At 40.1% G+C, this 21,873-nt stretch overlaps 1 protein-coding gene across 5 annotated transcripts in view; it reads right to left on the bottom strand.

The window, feature by feature from the left end:
* trpa1b (transient receptor potential cation channel, subfamily A, member 1b) overlaps positions 1-21,873 on the bottom strand; it is a 43,730-nt gene that overhangs the window by 19,366 nt on the left and 2,491 nt on the right. Inside the window, exons 1-4 of one of the 5 annotated variants that reach the window (XM_084939206.1) lie at positions 11,927-12,240; positions 5,698-5,806; positions 393-522; positions 8-133 (exon numbers count right to left, since the gene is read on the bottom strand). In XM_084939206.1, the coding sequence (XP_084795332.1) occupies positions 8-103 (96 nt within the window). In that variant the 5' untranslated portion in view covers positions 104-133; positions 393-522; positions 5,698-5,806; positions 11,927-12,240. Of the gene's footprint in view, positions 1-7; positions 134-392; positions 523-2,339; positions 2,439-5,697; positions 5,807-11,926; positions 12,241-21,873 lie in introns of those variants that run through there. The other 4 variants (XM_084939205.1, XM_084939208.1, XM_084939207.1 and 1 more) reach the window with 4 other exon arrangements.

Genomic DNA, 21,873 nt, shown 5'->3' with positions numbered 1-21,873 from the left:
CCCTCACCTCAAATATATTTCGATTTGCCAGGCCCAGATCGTCATCCTCTATCACATATGTATAACAACTGTTTTGCCGTGCAACATCCCTGCTGAAGTTCATCACTTAGCTGAGACTCTGTGGACATGAGCCCTAATAAAAACAAAGAAAGCAGTGACATGTGTGCATGTGAACCCCAATGCTCACACCTGTGCAAACTGATGCACATGACAGCAGCAGATTGAAAACACAGATAGAATGATGCCATAATTTCAATCAAGCCACAGATGAGCAAGCCTACTTAGCAAGCTAGAAGAACTTAGAGCGTAATGTGATAGATAGCGCAAATAAAACCTTAAGGCACAGGCTTCTAATGTTTAGAGGGGACATGGGTACAGGACATTGTCTTTACCCAGAAGGGTATTCACATCCGTTGAGTCTTTGTGGTGGGGGTTGAAGCCCTGCACTTGAAGAAAGCAATTATGTCCTCCGCAGCTGCAGGTCAGCTTGTTTGAGCCAGTCCCAGGTGTCCTTGCGTGGTCCTGGGTGAGTGAGATTGAGATAGACCTTGTAATTTTATTGCCTTCAGTCCCATCGAAAGGCCAAACAATAAATGGCATATTTTTTCTGGTGAGCAAATTACTATTGAGAATCTTCACTGCAAATCTCCTTCACCTACGTTATTTGCCGTACGCTGATGTTGTTCCTCGGGTCAGAGCAGGAGCTACGTTTTACTGTTTGATTTGCACATTTTGTTGGTGTTTTATACACACTGACTAATGCTCAGTAACAACCTGATCCAAAAGTTTAAGCACTAAAACATAAAGACACCACTTCAAATATCAGCAAGTCAAAAATGATCACTGAGTTAATTTTTATAGGTTATTTATAGGGTTTAATTTAATTTACAGCTTTTAGTTAGTATAGTTTGGTACACTAATAATGCCCTTAGTATGCTATTGATATATCATTAGAGCAATATAATAATAAATAAACACTTAAATCGCGTAGGCCTGTGATGGACTGGCCTCTTGCCCTTTGGCCGCTGGGATAGCTTCAAGCCGGACTAATGGGTGGATGAAAGGATGAGTGTCTAAGATGCTGTACTTAAGACACACTTAGCATATGTATGCATATTTAATCATATTTAATAATATGGTCTTCTATTTGTTACTTGCATTTGTTGTTTTTTTTATTATTCAAATAATTTTTAAAAAGCATGCATTCCAAAGCGCAAGCATATTTACATCACGGTAAAGGTTTAGTTTACATTCTTTACATATATAAAAGTACTGTAAGTGCAACTGTTTCTGGAAAACATGTCACACCACCTGTGATGATTTTTAACAACATGAGTATAACTTGTGTTTAGCTAAAGCACTAAAGTGACATCGCATGCACTTGATCAATGAAAGATGCTACTAACATACTAAACTAGTCTCTTTATGAAAATGAAGGCTAATGAAGACTTTTTATTCTGGGGGTTGTAAAGTAATGCTCGAAACATCCAACACTTGGATTTGGATTATTGGCAGATTTGCAGTTTGCATTATGAGCCATGATCGCCCATCAATATTTCAGCACTGCCTTCACTGATCTGAATACTTGAGTCCATTACCTCTACCATACAAGTCATTGATATTTCATGTCTTATGGTCTGTGGTCCTGATAAAACATCATATTACAGTCCAAGACGGCGTCACCTCATTTCCTTCTAATTTGGCGAATTAGATAACGACCCCACTGCATATCCTCCTCCCTGTCATTACCAGGCAACTGAGGTAAATAAGTGCCATTGGTTTCTCTAATTGATTTGCTTATTTAGTTTGCAGATGGTTTTCAGGAAGTGCACTAATAGGCACTGGTAAACACATTTTCCAAACGAACCGGAAACAAGCGGGAGATATATTTAATTTTAACAAGGAGACCCTTGCATGAGTGCACATTGTTCACATTTAAACTGAATAGACTAGCATTACTCTCACAAATTGTGTTTACTTCAGAGGGTAAATTGTTAACACTATCTTAAAAAATAACGAGTAGATTCGAGAGTGGAGAAATAACAAGTGGATTAAAAACAGCTTCTGTATGTTGCAGTATTAATTGTTACATAAATAATGAACTCTAATGGACGAAGAACATAATGAAGTGTGCAGGCTTGTGGGATAGCTGACATTTCCATATCCGCTGCTAATAAAACCAGAGATCAAATATATATAGTCATATATTTAATCAATTGAAACAGCACTCTACATACTTTCTACAGAGTAAAATATTCCATATCTAATCGTCATTAAATGTTAAATTTGTCCCCACGCAAACTCAAAACCTTAAAGACAACATCAAAGACATTACTTACTGTAACTGTGAGATGCTGCTACTGAGCTGAGCAATCTGGACGTTCTCCTCACTACTGCCTGTGAAAGGGCTTTAAATAGTGTGGTGAGCTGGCTATTTCCCTGTCTATCTCCCAGTCTAATGCAGGCAAAATGCTGCCCCTTGTGACCGAATGGCTCTCGTGCTGTTTTCACAGAAGAGAAGAAAAGCCTGTGGTGTAACGTGATAGGATATTTAACTGGCAGCATTACATTAAACAGCAAACATGATACTTCACTCTCCTTCACAATAGGGTTTAATTAATGTGTCTAGATGTGAGTTGCTGATGCGTTTACGGATTTTGTCGTCTCTCTCATCTTTTCCCACAAAAGGGATGACGAACTGAAGAAACCAAAGCTCATGCTCATCTTTAAAACGGGGTTGAAAGTATGTAGGATTCTGCCTATTAGTAGCATCTGAAAGTCAAGGCTCCCCTCAGATGAAACTTGACCACCCAGCTCCACATGGCCTACCGTATACCATTTATCCAATCAGTGATTAGAATGGAAACAATAGCCTTTTATGTTTGTTTGTTTTTTGTGAAAGTCTTGTGCTTCTGCTCTGAAGTGACTCAGCAAGTGACTAAAGATGACCTTAAAGACCTCCTTGTTGAGGATTACTGAGTATTCCCTAGTGAATCTTTATCAGGCAGGATTATCAGATAAGGTGTATCATTAACTAAGGATTATACCAGCATTTCTATTCCACATTAATCAAGAGACTAAGTGTAGAGTTGTTCAGATCAATATGAAATGTGTATTAAAGTTTTGCTTGATGTTCCAATTATGGAATTAAGTTGGATATCATGTAAAAGAAAATCCTTTAACAACATCAAAAGAAACTAAAAGCAGGCAAGCCATTCTTTTAAAAACTAATAGAGTAAAAGGAAACTTAAAGACATTTTAGCCATTTCTTAAGCTCCAAGGGTTGCAACCTTCGCCTGCTGGGTGCTTGGATTACGACTTCCAAAAATATCCCAAAATAATACCTATTAAACAAATTACAAGGGAAACAAAGAGAGATTCATTTCACCAGTGTATGAATCATAATGACTTTTTAGATCATATTACTTATCGTCTAGTTCCACTTCTCTTCTATCATATAAAAATGTCAGCGTCTGGAAACAACAACAGTTGTATAGCACGGTTGAGGATTCCTGACTTTTCCTCTAATGCCACCTTGTGGCATTTTTAAGTGAAATGTCTCAACCACTAATGGATGGACTGCCATGCAATTTGGTGCAGATATTTATGAACTAACAACTGGTGTTATTAGATTAAAATTTCAGTTTGTCTAAGACAGAATCAGTGGAGAACGTGCAGTTTAAAACTGGCAGCCAGAAAACTTTTATGGCCCAATCAGTGACGATTTTGTCCTAGCGAGCAAATATTAAAAACACAAGCTATAGTTATGAAAGAACTGTTAAATATAGTTAGAGTTACCTCTTGAAACATCACCATTTTTCTGCGTATTTAGAAGCATCTTAATATATGGATATCTGTATTGTTATTATTATTATTATTATTATTATTATTATTATTATTATTATTATTATTATTATTATTATTATTATTATTATTATTATTGTAGCTGAAAACACACCTTTTCCTGAGTTCATTCATGACAATATACATGCCAAACTGATGGTATTTCACTCCTTCACTACTGCACTTCTCACATGGATGGATTAATAGGCCCAGATGCAGTGTAAGCCACTCAGACTTGCAGGTAATTTACCCCCAGTCACTGCTTGTGCTGCTACAATAAAAAGAAATCTCATGTACTTAAAAAAGTATTTTCCCCATGACAGGACATGTCCAGCCACAGAAAAGGTCAACTACTACTCTTTCTGCATGCATTTTTAATCTGTGGAAGTCTATATTTGTAAAAACGATGAGAGAAGTCAGCGGGCTGAGCAGGAACCAGAGGACAGAATCAGTGGAGAACATGCAGTGGGGTGCACAACGCACAAGTAAAACCAGCAGCCAGAAAACCTTCATGGCCTAACCAGTGACAATTTTGTCCTAGTGAGCAAATATTAACAACTAAAAAGATGAGCTATGATTAAAAAAGAACTGTAAAAAATAGTTAGAGTTTCCTCTTGAAACATCACCATGTTTCTGTTTCTTTAGAAGCATTTTAATATATGGATATCTCTATTACTTTAGCTGAAAACAGCTGAACAGAAATGCCTAGATGTTTGAAATCTGTCTTTAAGAATGTACAAAAACTTTATGAAACAACCAAATATTTATTGCAAACATCATGAAACTCTGAAAACGAGCTGTAATTCAAAACCTGACACAGCTTTGATTTATAGGCACCATTTTGTGATTTATGAAACAATTTAATGACAAAACATTTTTATTAGTTAATTAAAGATCCTTAAGGTCTGTTTTGCTGCACACCAACAAATAACAAACCGGTGTATTAAATGTCAGCAGGTATATTTTAACCACATCCTCCTCCTATAAGCCTCACAGAGCAAAACTAATATTTGTCCGGTTATTGTTCTTGCGAGGTTATCTTTGAAGTGTGTCGTTGTCCAAGGGGAAAGCCACACATGCAGCAGATGTGGAGTCACAAAGCATGTATTATCTCTCCAGCTGAGATTGATGACTTTCTAGGCTCACGTTGAATGCAGTATGTACAGTAAACACTATTGCGCAGCAATAAGTCCGTGTTTGTCTTGGAAATTTGCGGTGGGCGCGAGCGCACAAGTGATGAGGATGTGTGTGTTTTGACTAAGTTTGCTTTAGGAACAGCATTCACGAGTGTCCCTGTATGTGTGATGGTTATTTAATGGCAAACTGATTTGAATAGTATTTAGATGACAGGCAGGTGTATTTAGAGCGCAGCAACTTCTAAATGGCGAAGTTGGGCTGTGTGCATCATATGACTTCAGGACAGGTTATGAGTCACACACTGGGCTCTAGTGCTGGAAGGGCACCTAAGGGCAGATTTGCTTCAGGGCATGCAAAGGGTGGAAAAATCGCCATTAAAAAAAACAAAAATTCATTTCATACATGCTTCCACATGCACAGTTATTTGATATCGCTATATTATTAAAACACTGAGAAGTTTATTAGCAATTTTGCACATCTGCATGGTTTTGTTAACTGTGATGCATGTGAAGGAGGTGTTTAAATTGCCACGGTTGCAGAACGAAAACCTCTTAGTTTACAAAGTGTAAAAAGGGTACGTTAACGTGGCTGAGAGCAGAGATATGTTGAGTGCATTAGCGCAGAGCCGTCCATCAGAAGTTTGCAGTGTTGTTTGCGTGCGTCTTTATATGCGTGTGCAACTGTGTTGGTGTTTCCATCACTTATAAATGAGGTTACCTCTTAAGTGTGGCGGTGACCTCGGGCAGCAGACCTACGGCTGCCAGTCTGACTCCTGCTGAAAACCTACTGAGCGTGTCTGGTTTTTCGTGTGTCACCAGTGAGTGATCTGCAGTGAAAACAAATAGTCATTTCCCCATCCATTAAATCAACAGCACAAACAAAACATTTTATGATGTTTCCAGTGATTTTCCTCTCTGAGAATGACTGGCTTGTCAGCCATTGTAAACGACTCTGAAATGAGGATGCAAATTTCAATAAAAATATGTTTGCACAGGAAATCTCTTTAGTCATACTGGGGATTAGATTCTTTCTAAGCATATAATTAAGAGCTCAAAGGATGCTTTTCAGGCTTAACTGAGATATGAAATTATGCCATGGAGACATATTGTTATACAGTCCGCTTTTGGAAGGAAGAAATGTATGGTGCTTGCATTGTCAGTGGCATTAAGGTGGAATACAACAGTGTTACGAAGGTTTTGGTGATCAGTATCATTGAAGCTGTGTGGAAAGCAGGTCTCTGTTGTAATTGAGACATTGAGTATTATTGGGACTAAATAAATAAATAAATAAATAAAGGTTAAATTTATAAAATAAGCTGTAGTAGAGCTTTGTTAAAATACTAGTGTAGTCATTTTGAGTCTACATTGGGATATCTAGTTTGTAGTGATAGTGAACTGTAGTACATTCAGTTGACTTGTGACAAGTCCTCAGTTGTTTGTCATCTTTTTCTGCATCAGTGAGGGTAAATTCAATGCTGGAAAACTCTCTGTTATATTACCCTATATATTTTATTTCAATTTCTTTAGTTAAGTATATGAAAAATACCAAAAATAACACAGTTTGGCAATAGTATTTTATCCCAACAAGGTGATTCCCAAAGAGCTATTAGTCAATAACTTGGCATATCTCATTATGGTCTTGGGCCTTAAAATATCTGAGGAAATTGGACAAGTGGTGGCCAAAAGAAAAAGCCAATAGTCTAAAAAACTGAGAGATGAAGCTGGCCTTTCAGTTGATCCATCTACTGTTCACTGAAACCTCATCAGAGATGGTCTCTGTGGAAGTGTGGCCATCAAGAAGCCATTCTTTGGGAAGGCAAACAGGGAGAAAATGAGTGGGAACAGTCTTGTGCGATCGTGGGTCAAGAGTTGGGAGTTCGCCTTGTAATCGGAAGGTTGCCGGTTCGAGCCCCGGCTTGGACAGTCTCGGTCATTGTGTCCTAGGGCAAGACACTTCACCCGTTGCCTACTGGTGGTGGTCAGAGGGCCCGGTGGCGCCAGTGTCCGGCAGCCTCGCCTCTGTCAGTGCGCCCCAGGGTGGCTGTGGCAACAATGTAGCTTGCCATCACCAGTGTGTGAATGGGTGCATGACTGGATGTGTAAAGCGCTTTGGGATCCTTAGGGACTAGTAAAGCGCTATACAAATACAGACCATTTACCATGGTCAGGAGATAGGTACCATAGTGAGTGTCTGCAGCCACCACAACCATGCAGATCTACTGGAAAGTGTCTCGCCGACAACAGCTTCATTTTTCAGCATACTATTAGTCATGGATTGGCCTCCTCAGAGCCCCAACCCAACACTATTGAAGCAGTGGGAGCAGCTGGAGTTTTAACAATAAGTGCTTTTAATAGGGGCATTGTTTGGTAATTTTGCAGCCTGTTGTAGTTTGCAGCAGCTCAAAAACATGTTAAAGTTATAGTGAATGAGAATCTGTGCAAGAGCAACTGAATCCCTTACAGTAAGCAACATGTAACTGCTGCAGTTCTCTTACTTTTATTGTCTTTCTTTTCTTTCACATCAAACCCCAGCTGCTCTGAGATGAGCTGAGGTGAGCTCAACTGCACTGTCTTGAGACTGCTGTGAGCATTATGAGTGCTGGAACCCCCTTGAGGTCTAAATCCTTGATCCTGGTGCTCGTGATTATCTGTGTTGATTCGCACCAGTCAAATTGGAAAAACACTCATGAGCTACACAGACTGCTGCTGTTGCTTGTCAAAAAAAGTATCATATTATTCCATCCCAGCTACACCATCTGTTCAGTTTGTAAGGCCGTGCCCTCACACACTTGGAGGGGAGTATTGTGTTTGGTGGCGGTCCCTTTTTTGTTTCGTTTTCGTTTTCTTTTTTTTATTATTTGTATTACAGACGTACAGTTGATGACATTCTTTCCACATATCATCTGTGATTAAATACATTTATGCAAGAGATTATAGTAAAAATTGTCTCTCACCAAACAGACACCACAACAAGACCAGATTAGGACTGAAGAAGAGAAGAATGTGTATTGCAGCTGTTTCTCTGCTGCACCCCGAGGACCACTTCTCCTGAGTCAACCTTTAATCCTCTTTAACAGTATTCTTCCATCTGTCATTGCTGTGTCCTGTGCACGTTGTTAACACTATAGTCACACTTGAGTGACTGACCTGAAGAATCATTGCACCAACACAGGCAGCGACTGGAAACATTAGCTTCAATAACCAAATGATACTCATGAAACTATATGCATCAAAGAACAGAAAATATGAACAATCTGAGAATGTAGTACCAACCATCATATAGTCCAGTAAAGTCACACTACATAGATTCAGCAACTATTTTATTACGTATGCCTGTTCAGCTCCTTGTTAAGGCAAATACCTGTTTTATGTCAGCAGCTCAAAGCATTTAGACATGTAGCCATGGTGTAGCTCAGTGTTTCCCAACCTTTTGGAGCCACGGCACATTTTTCACATTAGAAAAATCACAAAAACAAAACAAAAATGTCACAAAAAGCATATTGATAACTTCTCCCTGCCCACCAGGCATAGCAGAATAGGTTTGGTTTGTCCCCAGTATACCTTTCTTGCTTTCTTCTGACCTCTACTCAAGCTAGGGCCTTCATCTGGGTCGGAATTTTCTCCAGGACCCAGGTCAGATTGACTTTTTCTTTTCAAATATTTGCCTATTGCTATTACACAATGCATGACTATTATGTCATTTCTTCTTTGGTAAATGGTAAATGGTCTGTATTTGTATAGCGCTTTACTAGTCCCTAAGGACCCCAAAGCGCTTTACACATCCAGTCATCCACCCATTCACACACACATTCACACACTGGTGATGGCAGCTACATTGTAGCCACAGCCACCCTGGGGCGCACTGACAGAGGCGAGGCTGCCGGACACTGGCGCCACCAGGCCCTCTGACCACCACCAGTAGGCAACGGGTGAAGTGTCTTGCCCAAGGACACAACGACCGAGACTGTTCTTTGTCTTCTTCTGTTTTACTGGCAGCAACCCATTTAATTAGAGCAGGTAGTTGTACTGCCCTCTAGTGGAAGAGAATGTAATTATTCTGCCTGTTACTAACGCCGGTCACTTAGAGTACTAATGAGGTGGAACCAGATCATCTTCCACGGCACGCCTGATCATTTCTCCGTGTTTGGGAAAGACTGGTGTAGCTGACCTGCTGAAGTTTAAACTGAGCATCAGAATTGGGAAGAAAGGTGGTGCCAGATTTGCTGGTCTGAGTATTTCAGAAACTGCTGATCTACTGGGATTTTCCCCACACAAACATGTCTGGGGTTTACAGAGAATGATCTGAAAAAAGAAGAAAATATCCAGTGAGCAGCAGATCGCTGGGTCAAAACGCCTTGTTGATGTCAGAGGTCAGAGGAGAATGGTCAGACTGCTTGTTACAATCAAGGTCGTCTTCAGTTTCTTTCTAGGCTTGACTTCAGTGGTTTTCCTGCTGTTTATGTTGGGGTGGTGTAGTTTTGGGTGTGTTTCTGCCTCATTTCATTCACTGCAGGGGTGACACACTCCTAACCTCAATGTTTGACTTTGTTTGTCAACTCTCGATTTAATCCACTGAATAATACACAATGCCCGGCTTCAGATTCTCCTCCCATTGCTTTCACCTCATCTTCCACAACAATTTGCTTTTCTCTTTTTTTGGCTTATGGCCATTGCTCATTAAACTATCAATTAAACTTATTTAAGGGTGTATAAGCTACAAATGAGATGCTTCTACTTTTTTAGTGTCAGCAACATAAAAGGATCAAACTGTAGAATTATTCCAGATGAAAAATGTTTTTTGGGTGAATATAGCTGAGCTGAAGATGTTAAGATTTTCACTGGGAGTGACCAGAATAGACAGGATCAGAAATCAGTGCATCAGCAGGACAGCTAAGGTTGAGTGGTTTGGAGACAAAGTTAGAGAGGCAAGGCAGAGAAGGTTTGGACATGTGCAGAGGAGGGATGGTGGAAATATTAGACAAAGGATGTTGACAAGGAAGGTGCCAGGCAGGAGGAGAAGAGGACGACTACAGAGAATATTCATGGATGTAGTGAAGGAGGACATGCAGAGGGTTGGTGCGACAGAAGAGGATGCTAGGGACAGGAGGAGATGGAGGCAGATGATTCTCTGTTGTGACCCCTGAAGGGAGCAAGAAGAAAAAGAAGAAAAGTTTCTTCTTGTACATGTCTACCTTGCTTTTCTCGGTGACACTGTGTAAATTTCAAATGAATCCTTCACGTTTCATTTTTGCATCTGAACACTTTATAAACATACATAGGCCTACATTTTTGTAGTACTCTTAAACCTCAGTACTCAGGACTCTCCAAAACTAATAAGGTTTTAATAAAAGTACAAAGTGTCTGTCTTGAAATGGTAGTAAAAGGGTTTTTATTTATTGATTACAGAGTTGAAACGATGGACTGACATGACATATGTGAAAAAGGTTTTGATTCTTTACTATTTTTTGCACACTTGAGTATGTGTTATGAGAAATACCTTTACTGTTTTGAGACAAGCATTGAGGGAGGTGAAAATTACACTCATGGTATAAGGAAATAGACCAAAATGACTGAGAAAACTGCAAGTGTATCCTGTATCCACTGTCCATGAATTAGAGCAGCAGTTTCATATAAGTCATACAATGTATTTCTTTCATTAATTGTTGCTAGGGCTTTGTTGCTAGGCAGAACATACTATATACTTCCACCTCTTCAGCATATAATGATCAGATTTTCAGTATAAAAATGACCAAAATCCTAGTAACATCTTCCGATTTGTGCCGGAGTTCATATAACCACAGAGATGTAGGCTGACAAACATTTAAAGCTCAGCTCATTCTTGCAAACTACAAATGCCGGTTGTGAATCGGTAAGCTGATCATGACTCATTGTTGAGTCTTACCTACTTGACACACGCAATGCTTGTTAACCCTGACGCCAAAGGGGGTCGTGCTTAAGTAACTTTAGCTGTGATCCTAGCTGGCCACTGGGGCAATGTGTCACTGGTAACAAAAGAGGATTACTCTAATTGTATTGCGTAATTAGCTAACATTTGCTTCTGCAAAAGTGCATGGAATTAGAAGGAAAAAATACTCTTTAATCTTTTTTTTTTTCAAGTTTTGAATACAACTGTGAGTCTGAATTGTTTTGGTTGGAAGGACGGCGAGAAACAGACACGAGAGTCAGCGCACCGCTCCAGGATGCTCTTATTTTCTTGCCCTTATTTCGTGACTACGGATGTGTGAGCTGGAAGACTGGCAGGCATTGTGGGTAATGAACTGCATCCACACCACTGCAACTATTATTTTTGAAGGTCAGTGCACGGGTCAAGGCAGCTACACCCTCCAAATTGTGGTAATGAGTGTTTGGCTTCACTGTCTCACTTTACTGAACTGCTCTCAGCGATGAAATGGTTTGCACAGACCCGCTTGGCGTTTCACACTGCAGGATAACAAGGGCCCCACACAGACAGTTTTAACTGACTGCAATAAACAAAATAAATAAGCATGCATCAGAGTTAACTGCGGGCTTGATTTACACGGCTTTCCATTATTTCTATCAGATAGATTTGGGAATGGAAGCAGTAGCATCGCTCATGTGACATATCCACATCAGTGCAGGAGTCAGACTAGCTGACACAATGAGCTGCAACAGTGAGCTAATGAGCATGACACCACCTTGTGGAGACAACACAGATTAATGATTGGAACACTTATGCTGAGAGACAAATGGAAGGAGGTGTTTCTATATTTCAAACACGCCCTTCATAAATATTATGTGGTGCTTAAACACGCAGCCTGTGCCATTTTTTTTAACTGGAAAGGAAATGCTTATCTGACAAATGTGCAAATATGGCTTTGGAGTGCAGCACCGTCCACAAGAACGCGGCACCTGTGGCTGTTGTTTTTTTAATATTTTTTCCAGAACTGCTGCATGAAGGACATTACCTTTGAAATGTCTTCCACTTTGCTGTTTAGGAGGCAACACCGAATCAAACAGATTCCTCGATTTTTTTCTCCACCGCCAAAATCCAATCACGACTGATGAATTTTGAATTGATGGCAAATCTTTAGACCCAGGCACTTACTCGAGTGATGCGGCTCCCTGAAAAATGAGAAATGGGCGGAAGAAGCATCGGAAGGAGAGACAGCAAGGTGGAGACGGCTCAAAGAGAGAGAGAGGGAGAGAGGCGAGTGAGGATACAGTGGTAGATTTATGACTTCTTGTTTAGAGCATACTGCTGAAACAGACTCATAAATGTTTTTGATGGTCCACAAATAAATTATTCCCAGCATGTCGGCTCAGCACACAATAAATAATTCTAAAAAAAAAAAAAAAATTTAATCATTCTCTAACCTTTCAATTTATTTTGGAGAAATTTATATGAGGCCATATATACTGTAAAATACATACAGCCAAGGCAGGGTCTTAAAATATGCTTCTTCTTACCTCATGTATCACCTTTAGATGTGTAAGATTTTTAATGAAGTTGTACATTAAAGTAAAAATGTTGTGCCAGCATTATTGTGAGAAAGCCCCAATGTGGAAATTTTAAAAAATATATTTTATAATATTTTATAATATCAATATTTATATTGAATGTAAATGTAAAATTCTATCGGCTGCCTCCTTTGTGCAGTAATGTAAGAGTATTTGCTGTGAACCGTTTTCACCCTTTAACCACCTCCTCTCTCACAGCAAACAGCTTCCCACATACACAGGTCAAGAGGCTTACTGTAAAGGTGCCCTTTGTATAACTCGATACTCATTATAACACACTGTTCTCTGAGGTTTTTGTTTTGTTTGGGGGGGGGCACAAATGCATGCATGTGTACAAAAGCAGACAGAACTTGATGCAAGTGCGCGCGCCCGCTCTCATGAGATGCATTCCTGTGTAGGAAGATGTGAAATGTGTTGGTGTGGGTGCCTGCTATTGACCAGTGTGTGGGACTAGATTTAAAGTGTGTGTTTGTGGGTGAACTCATGTGAGTTGGCGGAGGTTTCCCTGGAGAAGGAGGGCAACAGAGCTGACCTTGCAGTTTAAAAAAAAAAGGCAGATAATTTATTCATTGCTGTTGCACAAATTTCCCTCTATCTACTATTAGGTGTTTGGCTTTTATCTCAGCTGGTTTTAAATAGTCTCTTCCTGCATCCTGCAGATTATTGATTCCTCCAAACACTCTATCTTTGGTTTAGGACACACAAGATTGAGATCAGAATTTAAGACCTTATCAGTGTGTTTTCAGCGACTTCTCATTCATAGTTCGGAAACAGTTTTGTACCTCTTCCAGTCCGTGCTTACCGATCTCGCTTCATTGTGTATTTTTAAACCCTGAAGCTTAACCCCATTGTAAAAATGTCTCTTATCGGACAGAGTCCAGCTGGCAATGTCAAACAGATGGCTTTATACCCTCTAGGTTTCTATTCAGAATAAATTAGTTCAATAAAATACCGGGAGGGCTTTTAGAGAACAGACAATTAAACACCTTGCATAGAACGCAGTCCAGCTGTATTTCAAATGACTGAAAGCTTATACTGATGAATGCAGTCATTAAAAAAGACAGGACTCAATACCGTTTCAATGGACAGTAAACACCCAGCCAAGCTTGTGGCAGAATGGGCTGGAAAAAAACTGTGTTGTGTACTTAAGGTTAAGCTGTCATACAGTGTGTTTTACTCAACAGCAAGAGAAGCGCGATGATGTTTAATGTTGATTTGAATTAATCATCCCATAACTTGCTGAAAGCTCTCAATTAGAGCTCCATTAATGCACGTGGGAAAAATGTGCCAACGATATGCTTAACAACAGAGTGGCTGCAATATATAAACATTTAAATCCACTAAAGTAATGGAACCCATCTATTGTCACAGCATGAGGGATGATGGGTTTTAAATTGGTTTGCTAAAATCAAACAGCTACAGTTTTAATTCCACGGGATGTGGGAGGATTAGCTTTAAAAAAAGAATTAAATGTTAATGACTTTTATAATTATTAAAGAAAAAAGATATTTCTGGATGAGCTATCAAACTGATCACCTGCTCCTCTAAAGTGACTTTTGGCTCATATTAAATATCTGAGCGTGCTGCCAGTTGGAGGTCCCATTTCAGGAATCCCATCCAAATATCTGTATTTCATGTACCGTTGGGTGGTCCAGCTGTCTCAGGCTACAGCACTCCCACTAACTAGGGTTTACAATGAAACATTCATTGAATCCTACTCAACATAATTAAACTGTTTTAACTTAATTACACCTGCAGCAGTCACGGTAATCAAAAGGCTAGAGTTTGGATAGCACACTAACCTCTGCTCTGTAACTTACACCTCGGGGATAATATTACCGTCTCTGCCAAAGGCCTGTCTGCCGTTTCCTTTCAGGGCTTTATTCGTTTTCTCTCTGTCTCCCTTAAGGGCTTTCTGCCACGGGAGCTCCCAGAGGCAGGTCTCTATCATATCAATGTCCTCCAAAAAACAGAAACTGTATTCTTAGAACAATGACCCAACTCCCTTGTGAAAGAAAGCTTGTGCCTGATCCCTTCACAGGAAGGTTAATGTGGGTGCAATGATCCAAGGACCGCCAACTGTCCTCAGGGGTCCTTCTTTATGATGACAGCAATAGCTCATTTTGATACTTCTCATTATGACTCCACGTTTGGACAAGGGCTTGGACCTGTGTGCTAGGTAAAGGGCACATTGAGTTGCTTGGGATTGCTAAGCCCTCTGCATGATGGATGAGGGGAAGGGGAGTCTTAGTATTGAGCTTTCCTTGTCAGTGGGGATTTGAAGTGTGGGACATGTGTCAGATTTATAATATACGTTTTTTTTTAAAAGACATTGTTTCCCAAAATCAGTGCTAAAGCTTAATAGATTTATGTATACGTAGTAGAAATTAGAGCTTTACTTCAAATGTATTTTGAGAAATGGGTACTCCATTTCTCCACTCTTCACTGCAATCTCTTCACAGAGGAGATAAATATCTAGACTCCTTTCAGAAAAAAAAAAATCTATACACCCGGGTCTTCCCCTGGCTCAGTTTGAAGGGTTGGTAGTTCCTAATGTAACTGATACAGACAGGACAGGGTATGTGAGAATGTGTGGGTAAGACAGAAAACACTCAGAGTATAGCCTGCCTTAGAATTACAGAGGCAGGAAAAACCTTATTGACTTCTCCTGATGGCTAAGTATATTGAAATACCAGGCAATAAAGAACTGCGTGTGCATGTGTGTGTGCGTGTATGACACAACATGCAACACACAAGCAGACCAACCTGAAAAAAACCACAACAAATGCTTATGTCAGCCTTTTAAGAAGTGCATTGGCATTATGAGCTGCACTCTGCGTTCTGTATATAGACATGAGTCCAGATTTTTATTAGACCCACAGTGTCGTCTTTAGATCAGAATGAGCTACTGCAGTCTTTGTGGAACAACTGCCACCTTTAAAGGCAATTGGATGATATACAGCATTGCGTTCTCTAAGAAATAAAATCTTTCTTGCAAAAGTTCCTTTTCGGGTTGTCTCGTAACTTCACTTTCTGCAACGGCCCCATTCTGAATCACAACAGTGGCCTTCCAAACTAATGGACAGTGAAAATGCTTACACACAGTGTTCTGGTGAAATGAACCTGAGAGTCTCACTGTGTTTGTATAGTACTTGTGTCTTGCTGTATAGTCAGAGGAAGAAAGGGGGACAGAAATGGATGCATAGAGAGGGGAGGCACTGTTGCATTTTTCAGTTGAAATCAGAGGGATTACCTTAACTGTGGATATTTGCACAATATACATAGGTTGTGTGATAGTAAAGAAGAGAAACCAGAGCTCTGTCTGGGTTAAAGCACTATGCAAGAGCAAACCTGCTGGTCAGCACTTCTGTTCACCATATTTTCTTACCAGTGCACAGTTTATCTACAAGTAGAGTATTGGAAAAGTGCCTGGCCCCTAATGTGCAGTGGATAATTTAAATAAACCAATTATTATTTTTTTGTTATCACCATTATGAAACCCTCATATTGTCAATGCATGTTATATTTTAATACTTCACATTCACAAACAAATGGTTAAATTGTCACAACCTGAAAAAGTATGAACCTGTTCCTATTCCCACTGCAGGAACTAGCAGCCTGTTGTAGAGCAGCCTGCACCTTTGTGCATGTTTCCTACTGTGTATAAGGCTCCTGTGGGACTCATTCAGGGCTGTTCAGGGGGGGAGAAAAACATTTTTTTCATGGAGTAGGTGTTATGGTCTTGTTTGTCTGTTTCCTGTTTTATTTTAAAACAATCTTTTTATTTTATATCTTAAGTACAGATCCCTTAAATGGCTGAGCAACACATTCAACGCGTCACTTCCAGTGCAGTTTCTGAGTTGGTTGAGGTTTCACCTATTTCTGAGTCTGACCTGGGTCTTTAGTCCTGGTCCAGGGTCTTCCCAATCCCACATTAGCCAACGTTCCTCCTGCTCCTCAGTTAGATGGCATTCCTCACACTCCCTAGACTGACTCAGATTCTCCCTTCTTTCTTCTTTCTGAGTCCGAGCCAGTCGATATCTTCTCTGTTCTTGAGTCTCAGTTATCCAGTCTTTTCCCAAGTCAGTAGACAGTCGCTGAGCTGGCCGATACCACGTCTGTTCCCTAAGTTGGCCTATGACCTTAACAGCCCAAAATCAACCAGTGACCTCCAGTCAGCTTTAGAGTTGGAAGGACGCCCTCTACATAGTTGTCCTTGGCCACTGACCTCCATCTATCATCTGTCTGTGCTGTCTAATAGCTGTCTACTATTTAGATCTCAGCCTTCTGCATGTCCGTGCATGGTGCCCTGAACTCCAGCGTCTCTGTCACTAAGCACACACTGCTGCTCAATCCCCAGAAGATCCTTACTTTTGCTGCTGTTCCCTTGCTTGACCTCCAAAAGGGCTCCACCTTTCAAAGTTAGCCTCCTGAATGACTCTGCCTGCATAAATACAGTCCTCTTAGCCGCCCTGACTTCCTACTAAGTCTCCTGAGGAATGCCTTGAAGGTGCATACCTTTATAGGTGCACTTACTTAAAGCTGTCAAAAAATTACTTTACCTTGTGAGTCTACTTCTTTAAATATTTTATACCCACAAGTTCCTGCAGTGGAAAGGCTGCTAAGCAGTTTAACTGATGCTTGTTCCCCAGCTTCAAATGTTCCAGTCTTCTGTATATGACACTTCTCTGGGTCACTGACTGTGTAACAAGTGCCAGGAATCACCTACTATCAAGGACAGAAAACAAGACGTAGACTAGCAACGATTTCAACAGACTGGCTTAAATGAAAGACACTTTCTCAGAGCATGTCCATCAAAAGCCTTCTAGCAGTTTGCATTATGCTTAAAGTTCAAAATGTGGAGCCCTGAATAAAAATCATATCATCGGTGGATGCTGATGGTGTAGTAATGTGTGATTATTTACAACAACTGCTCAGTTTTTATTGACTTGACAAATTACTTAATACCCATATTCAAGGTCATTACTCACTCCTACTCACGCACACAGAGTCCTGTTGGAAGTGGTGCTGAAGTGAGGGGAGATTGAATGTCAATGCAATGCCATCTTCATTAGTTAAACCCAGAAACAGCTCAGTGCTGAGTTCCCTCCTCAATATGACCGCAGACGCACGTCAACAGGTAAACCGCAGGAAACAAGATAAGACCAAACCGTCTCACCCAGTTTGACCTACACACACACACGTGTTTGCCTGCATACATCGACATAGAGCATGTGTGGACATATATAGTTAGCTTATTATAGTCTGTATGTGTTTATCAACTTTTTAAAGCAGGAAACGCAAACAAATGCACAAATGCACAGCACATAAAGTACTGATAAAACATCATGTGTATTAATGAACGAAAAGTTATTACACAAAAAGAGAACGAATGAGCTGCTGCAGGCAATAATATGTTGTGGCAGTTGCTCCTTTACCTGGTAGTCTATTAGAAGGATACTCATGGGTCTTTTAGGCTTGTTTTAGCCATAAAGGACATGATTCTCCTTCAAAAAGACAATTTTATTTGCCTTGCAACACATTAGCAGTTAACTACAGTATCAATAATACAATGGGCTATAACACCTCAGTCCAGTATGTGTGCTGGTGCTGTAGAAAACTCTCCTTTTGCTATACTTTTTAATGTTAGAAATATTTAACTAACATTGCTTTTTCACTGTGACTTTGGACTTTCTCACTTTGCTTTCTCTCCTCTGTGCTCATTTGTAAGCCGAGGAAAAGATTTGCCCATCACGGTATCCCTCCCAGGATTGGGAAAGTTTTGGTTTCCTGTCCAAATGATTAATCTTTCACATTATTTTGCAGAAAGAGTCATAACACCACAACACTACCTGTGGACCTAATTACACCACTGACAACTGTATCAATGCAACTCTCTGACTAGGGCAGTGCGAGCACAGGAGCCTCTGTCTTCGATCAGTATAAATTAAAAAGAAATCATCTAAATGGATTAGCGCAGCCCAGCATCAATATGAAATGCTGCTGATGATGATATAAAAGTTTGCTTTGTGTTTGTTTTGCTAAGTCTGTTGCACAAAACCAGTCTTTTATCATTAGAAACAGCTCACCTTTTTCCAGTGCAAATCAAATTTCTAACATCGTTAGCATACCCATAAGTGTGTTTTTAACATACTAAAAGACATTATTAGAGAAATGTTAAGTCATCAGTATTTTTCTCAACATACAAAACATGTGCCTAATCTTTCTTCGAATGCTGGTGATCAAAGCATTTCTTCTTAACTTATCAAAGCTGGTGATACTGAAAAAGTTTTATTAAACATTAGCGTCATATTATTAGACCTCCGATAATGTTGTCAAGCCAAAGGCTATTTTTTTCTCCAATTTCTAACAATGCACAGAGCGAGCAATTGCCATTCTGATCCACCCACTTAGGTGACACTGTTAAATTTGCTTTTCTGCTTCTTCAGATTCAGTATCCAGTTTCCAGTTTAAACTCCATTTGCTGAATTACCCCAATACAGCTTTTTACAGGGACTGTTGAAGATGAAGCAGTATGCTAGAGCTACAGGCAAGCCTCAGAGGGGTAGATGGGTCTCTCTGCCATTACACCAGCAAAACATTAGCTGGTGAGACGGATCAAACAACAGAAACTGTGGGGATCACAATGAAATTGGAGTAGATATAAATATAGAACCACAAGCACTTTCCTGAAATTACTGTAAAGCAGCAAAGGGAGAAAACATTGTAACCAAATGCATCTATTGACAGATTATGAGAGCTCTGAAAATGGAAAACTGAAAATGACATTCTCACAATGTAGCTAAATTTGGATTATAATCAAGGAGAGGAACTGGACCAAAGGACCAAAGGTTCAATGACATAGTCCCACTCGCTCAACTGAAACACGACGGACTGATATATGCTGCATTCCACTATCACTTTGAGAAACTGTATGATTCGTTTACAAGAGCTTTTAATGACTTAGAAGATTTTTTCCAAGCTCTATAATTTATCACTACTCTTGAACTTGCTGTACCTTATTCCAGCAGTTTGAACTGTGTAGCTGTGGATGATCAATGAACAAATGAGTGATCTGTCAAGTGAAAGGCTTAGACTGTTATTTCAGTTCAAGTCTAGAGTGTATCCCTGAAACTTTGCTTTGAACTGAGAGCTCAGCTCATGTAAAGTTCTTCAGCTCACCATATTCAACCTGAAAGTTTTGTTATTCTGAACGAATCATTTGCAACTCAGCCATCTGGGTGGAATAATTCTTTTTATAAAACATTGCCACTTTATTAGGTACACCTTGCTAGTGTCTGGTTTGACACCCTTTTACCTTCAGAGCTGCCTTACTCTGTTTTCCTCTGGAATTGATATATTTTTTATAATTGTGATTCTGATTAATTGTTTGTGGCACAGATTTAACAAGAGGCTGGATACGTTCCTCAGAGATTTTGGTTTATATTAATATGAGCAGTTTGACCATTCTCCTCTGTCCTCCGGCATCAACGAGACAAATATTTTCTCTTCTTCAGAGCATTCTCAAGTGATGGTTTCTTCAGGAAAATCCCAGTAGAGTTCAGTAGTTTCAGAAATACTCAAACCAGCTTCTCACACCAACAACCATGCCGTGTTCAAAGTCACTGAAATCCCCTTTCTTCCCCATTCTGATGCTTGGTTTGAACATGTCTTCACCATTTCTACGTGCCTAAAGGACTGAGTAGCTGCCATGATAGATATTTGCAGTGTACAGTACCTAATTAAGTGGCTGGTGAGTGTCTTGCATTGCAAGTAAAAATAAAAGCAGTTTTGCTAATGTTCTTTTTACATGATATTATAAAGGCTGTGACAGAGCATTATGCTCCAGAGAAGTCGATAGTTAAACGACACATGGAGCTCGGGTGCAGACTGAACATGCTGAATTGTCCATCGGAGCTTAATGTCTCTGGCAGCCACACCACTTCATTGCTATTCATTCCAAGGTCTCTCCTTCCTGTCTTTCACTTAAACGTACAACACACAGTGATCACTGCTTTCACACCTGCCCTGATTGTAAAAAAAAATGCTTACCCTTATAAGCTGTCTCTTGACAGTAGTAGCAGGTCAAATTGCCAGAGTGGGTGTTTTTGCAGCAATTATGCCAAGTACATTATATTCACATTATCCTGCTGCCACAAGCACTTTGGGTTAAGGTGGGACACTGAGCATCTTGTCTGCTCTGCAAGGCAGTGTTATTCACACCGATGAATGCAGATGAGTGTGGTGCAAAGTCCTGAAATTTGGAGAAGCTGTGCTGCACCGGATGTGGCATTCTGTGTTGGGAAAACAGTGATGCTGAGCTGTAAGGGGGGAAAAAACAAGACTCTAGGATCTATGTGTCTATGTGGCAGCGTGTATCCTCTGCTGTGCTGTGCTGGACACGACAATTTTTTTTAAGAGCAATTGACAGGCAGTTGCTGCAGAGATACCAATAATAATATAGAAAGAAAACAACACCCAGTCAATTAGTGATCCATGCCCCTGGATGTATTATGCAAACATAACCAGCATCACAGAGGGGTGATCAATCATGTTTGTTTGTCCACAGCTAACATCGGCTCCAGAGAGAAAGCTGAGACCAGAGCACCATGGACATACACTTTGATAAATGCATTTTTTTGGGGTATTGTTTCTTTATTTTGATTGATGGCAGTGAGAAGTGACAATAGACATGGGGAGATGGAGAGGGAGATGACATATTGCACAAGTCCTTGGTTGGATTTGAACCAGGACTTAGTAGTTGGTACATACTTAGACCGCTAACCCCTGAGGGCAAGCCTACATAGCATACATGCAGTTTGTAAAACCAAATACCAAAGCGTGTTCATTGTGTTGTGTGTATTTTTGACACATTAGGTGATGCTGGCAGCATCAGAGGTAAACAGGTGTGTTTTGTGGAATGAATGAAGACATGACATAGATTTATGATTGCAGTCTGCAGCTGACCGTTACACTGAAGGCCACTGCTGCCCACTGTGGGTGGATGCTTGTGTGGACCTTGACATGACCAGAAGCTAAAAATAGCAAAAGAGAATAAACAGGCTGCTGCTATGGTGTGTTTCCTCCCTCTTATTGACAAACACACACACACACAAATAAAACGAAGCACGCACCAGACGCTGTCGCACCCACACGCACAAGCGCATTTGAGCACTGTGTCACGGCATGCTTACAAAGTCTCCGGGCTCACATTTTTGCAGCCTCACATCGAGCCATCCAAAAACCTTTCCAACTTTGAACTTTGCAGAATAATAAATGACAAAAATGGAAAATTACATTACATTCAAGCTGTCAAAGCAAGGATCAGGAAGCAGTAAAAAAGAGAAAGCAGATTTTTTTAACCTTATCCACCCATGTGGGGTTTTTTCTATCG

The sequence above is a fragment of the Perissodus microlepis genome, chromosome 9 (assembly GCF_051167445.1).
Source record: "Perissodus microlepis isolate ML-2025 ecotype Zambia chromosome 9, ASM5116744v1, whole genome shotgun sequence".
Classification (NCBI taxonomy): Eukaryota; Metazoa; Chordata; class Actinopteri; order Cichliformes; family Cichlidae; genus Perissodus; species Perissodus microlepis.
The sequence above is the reverse complement of the archived record's forward strand: the minus strand, read 5'-3'. Positions and strand labels throughout refer to the sequence as shown.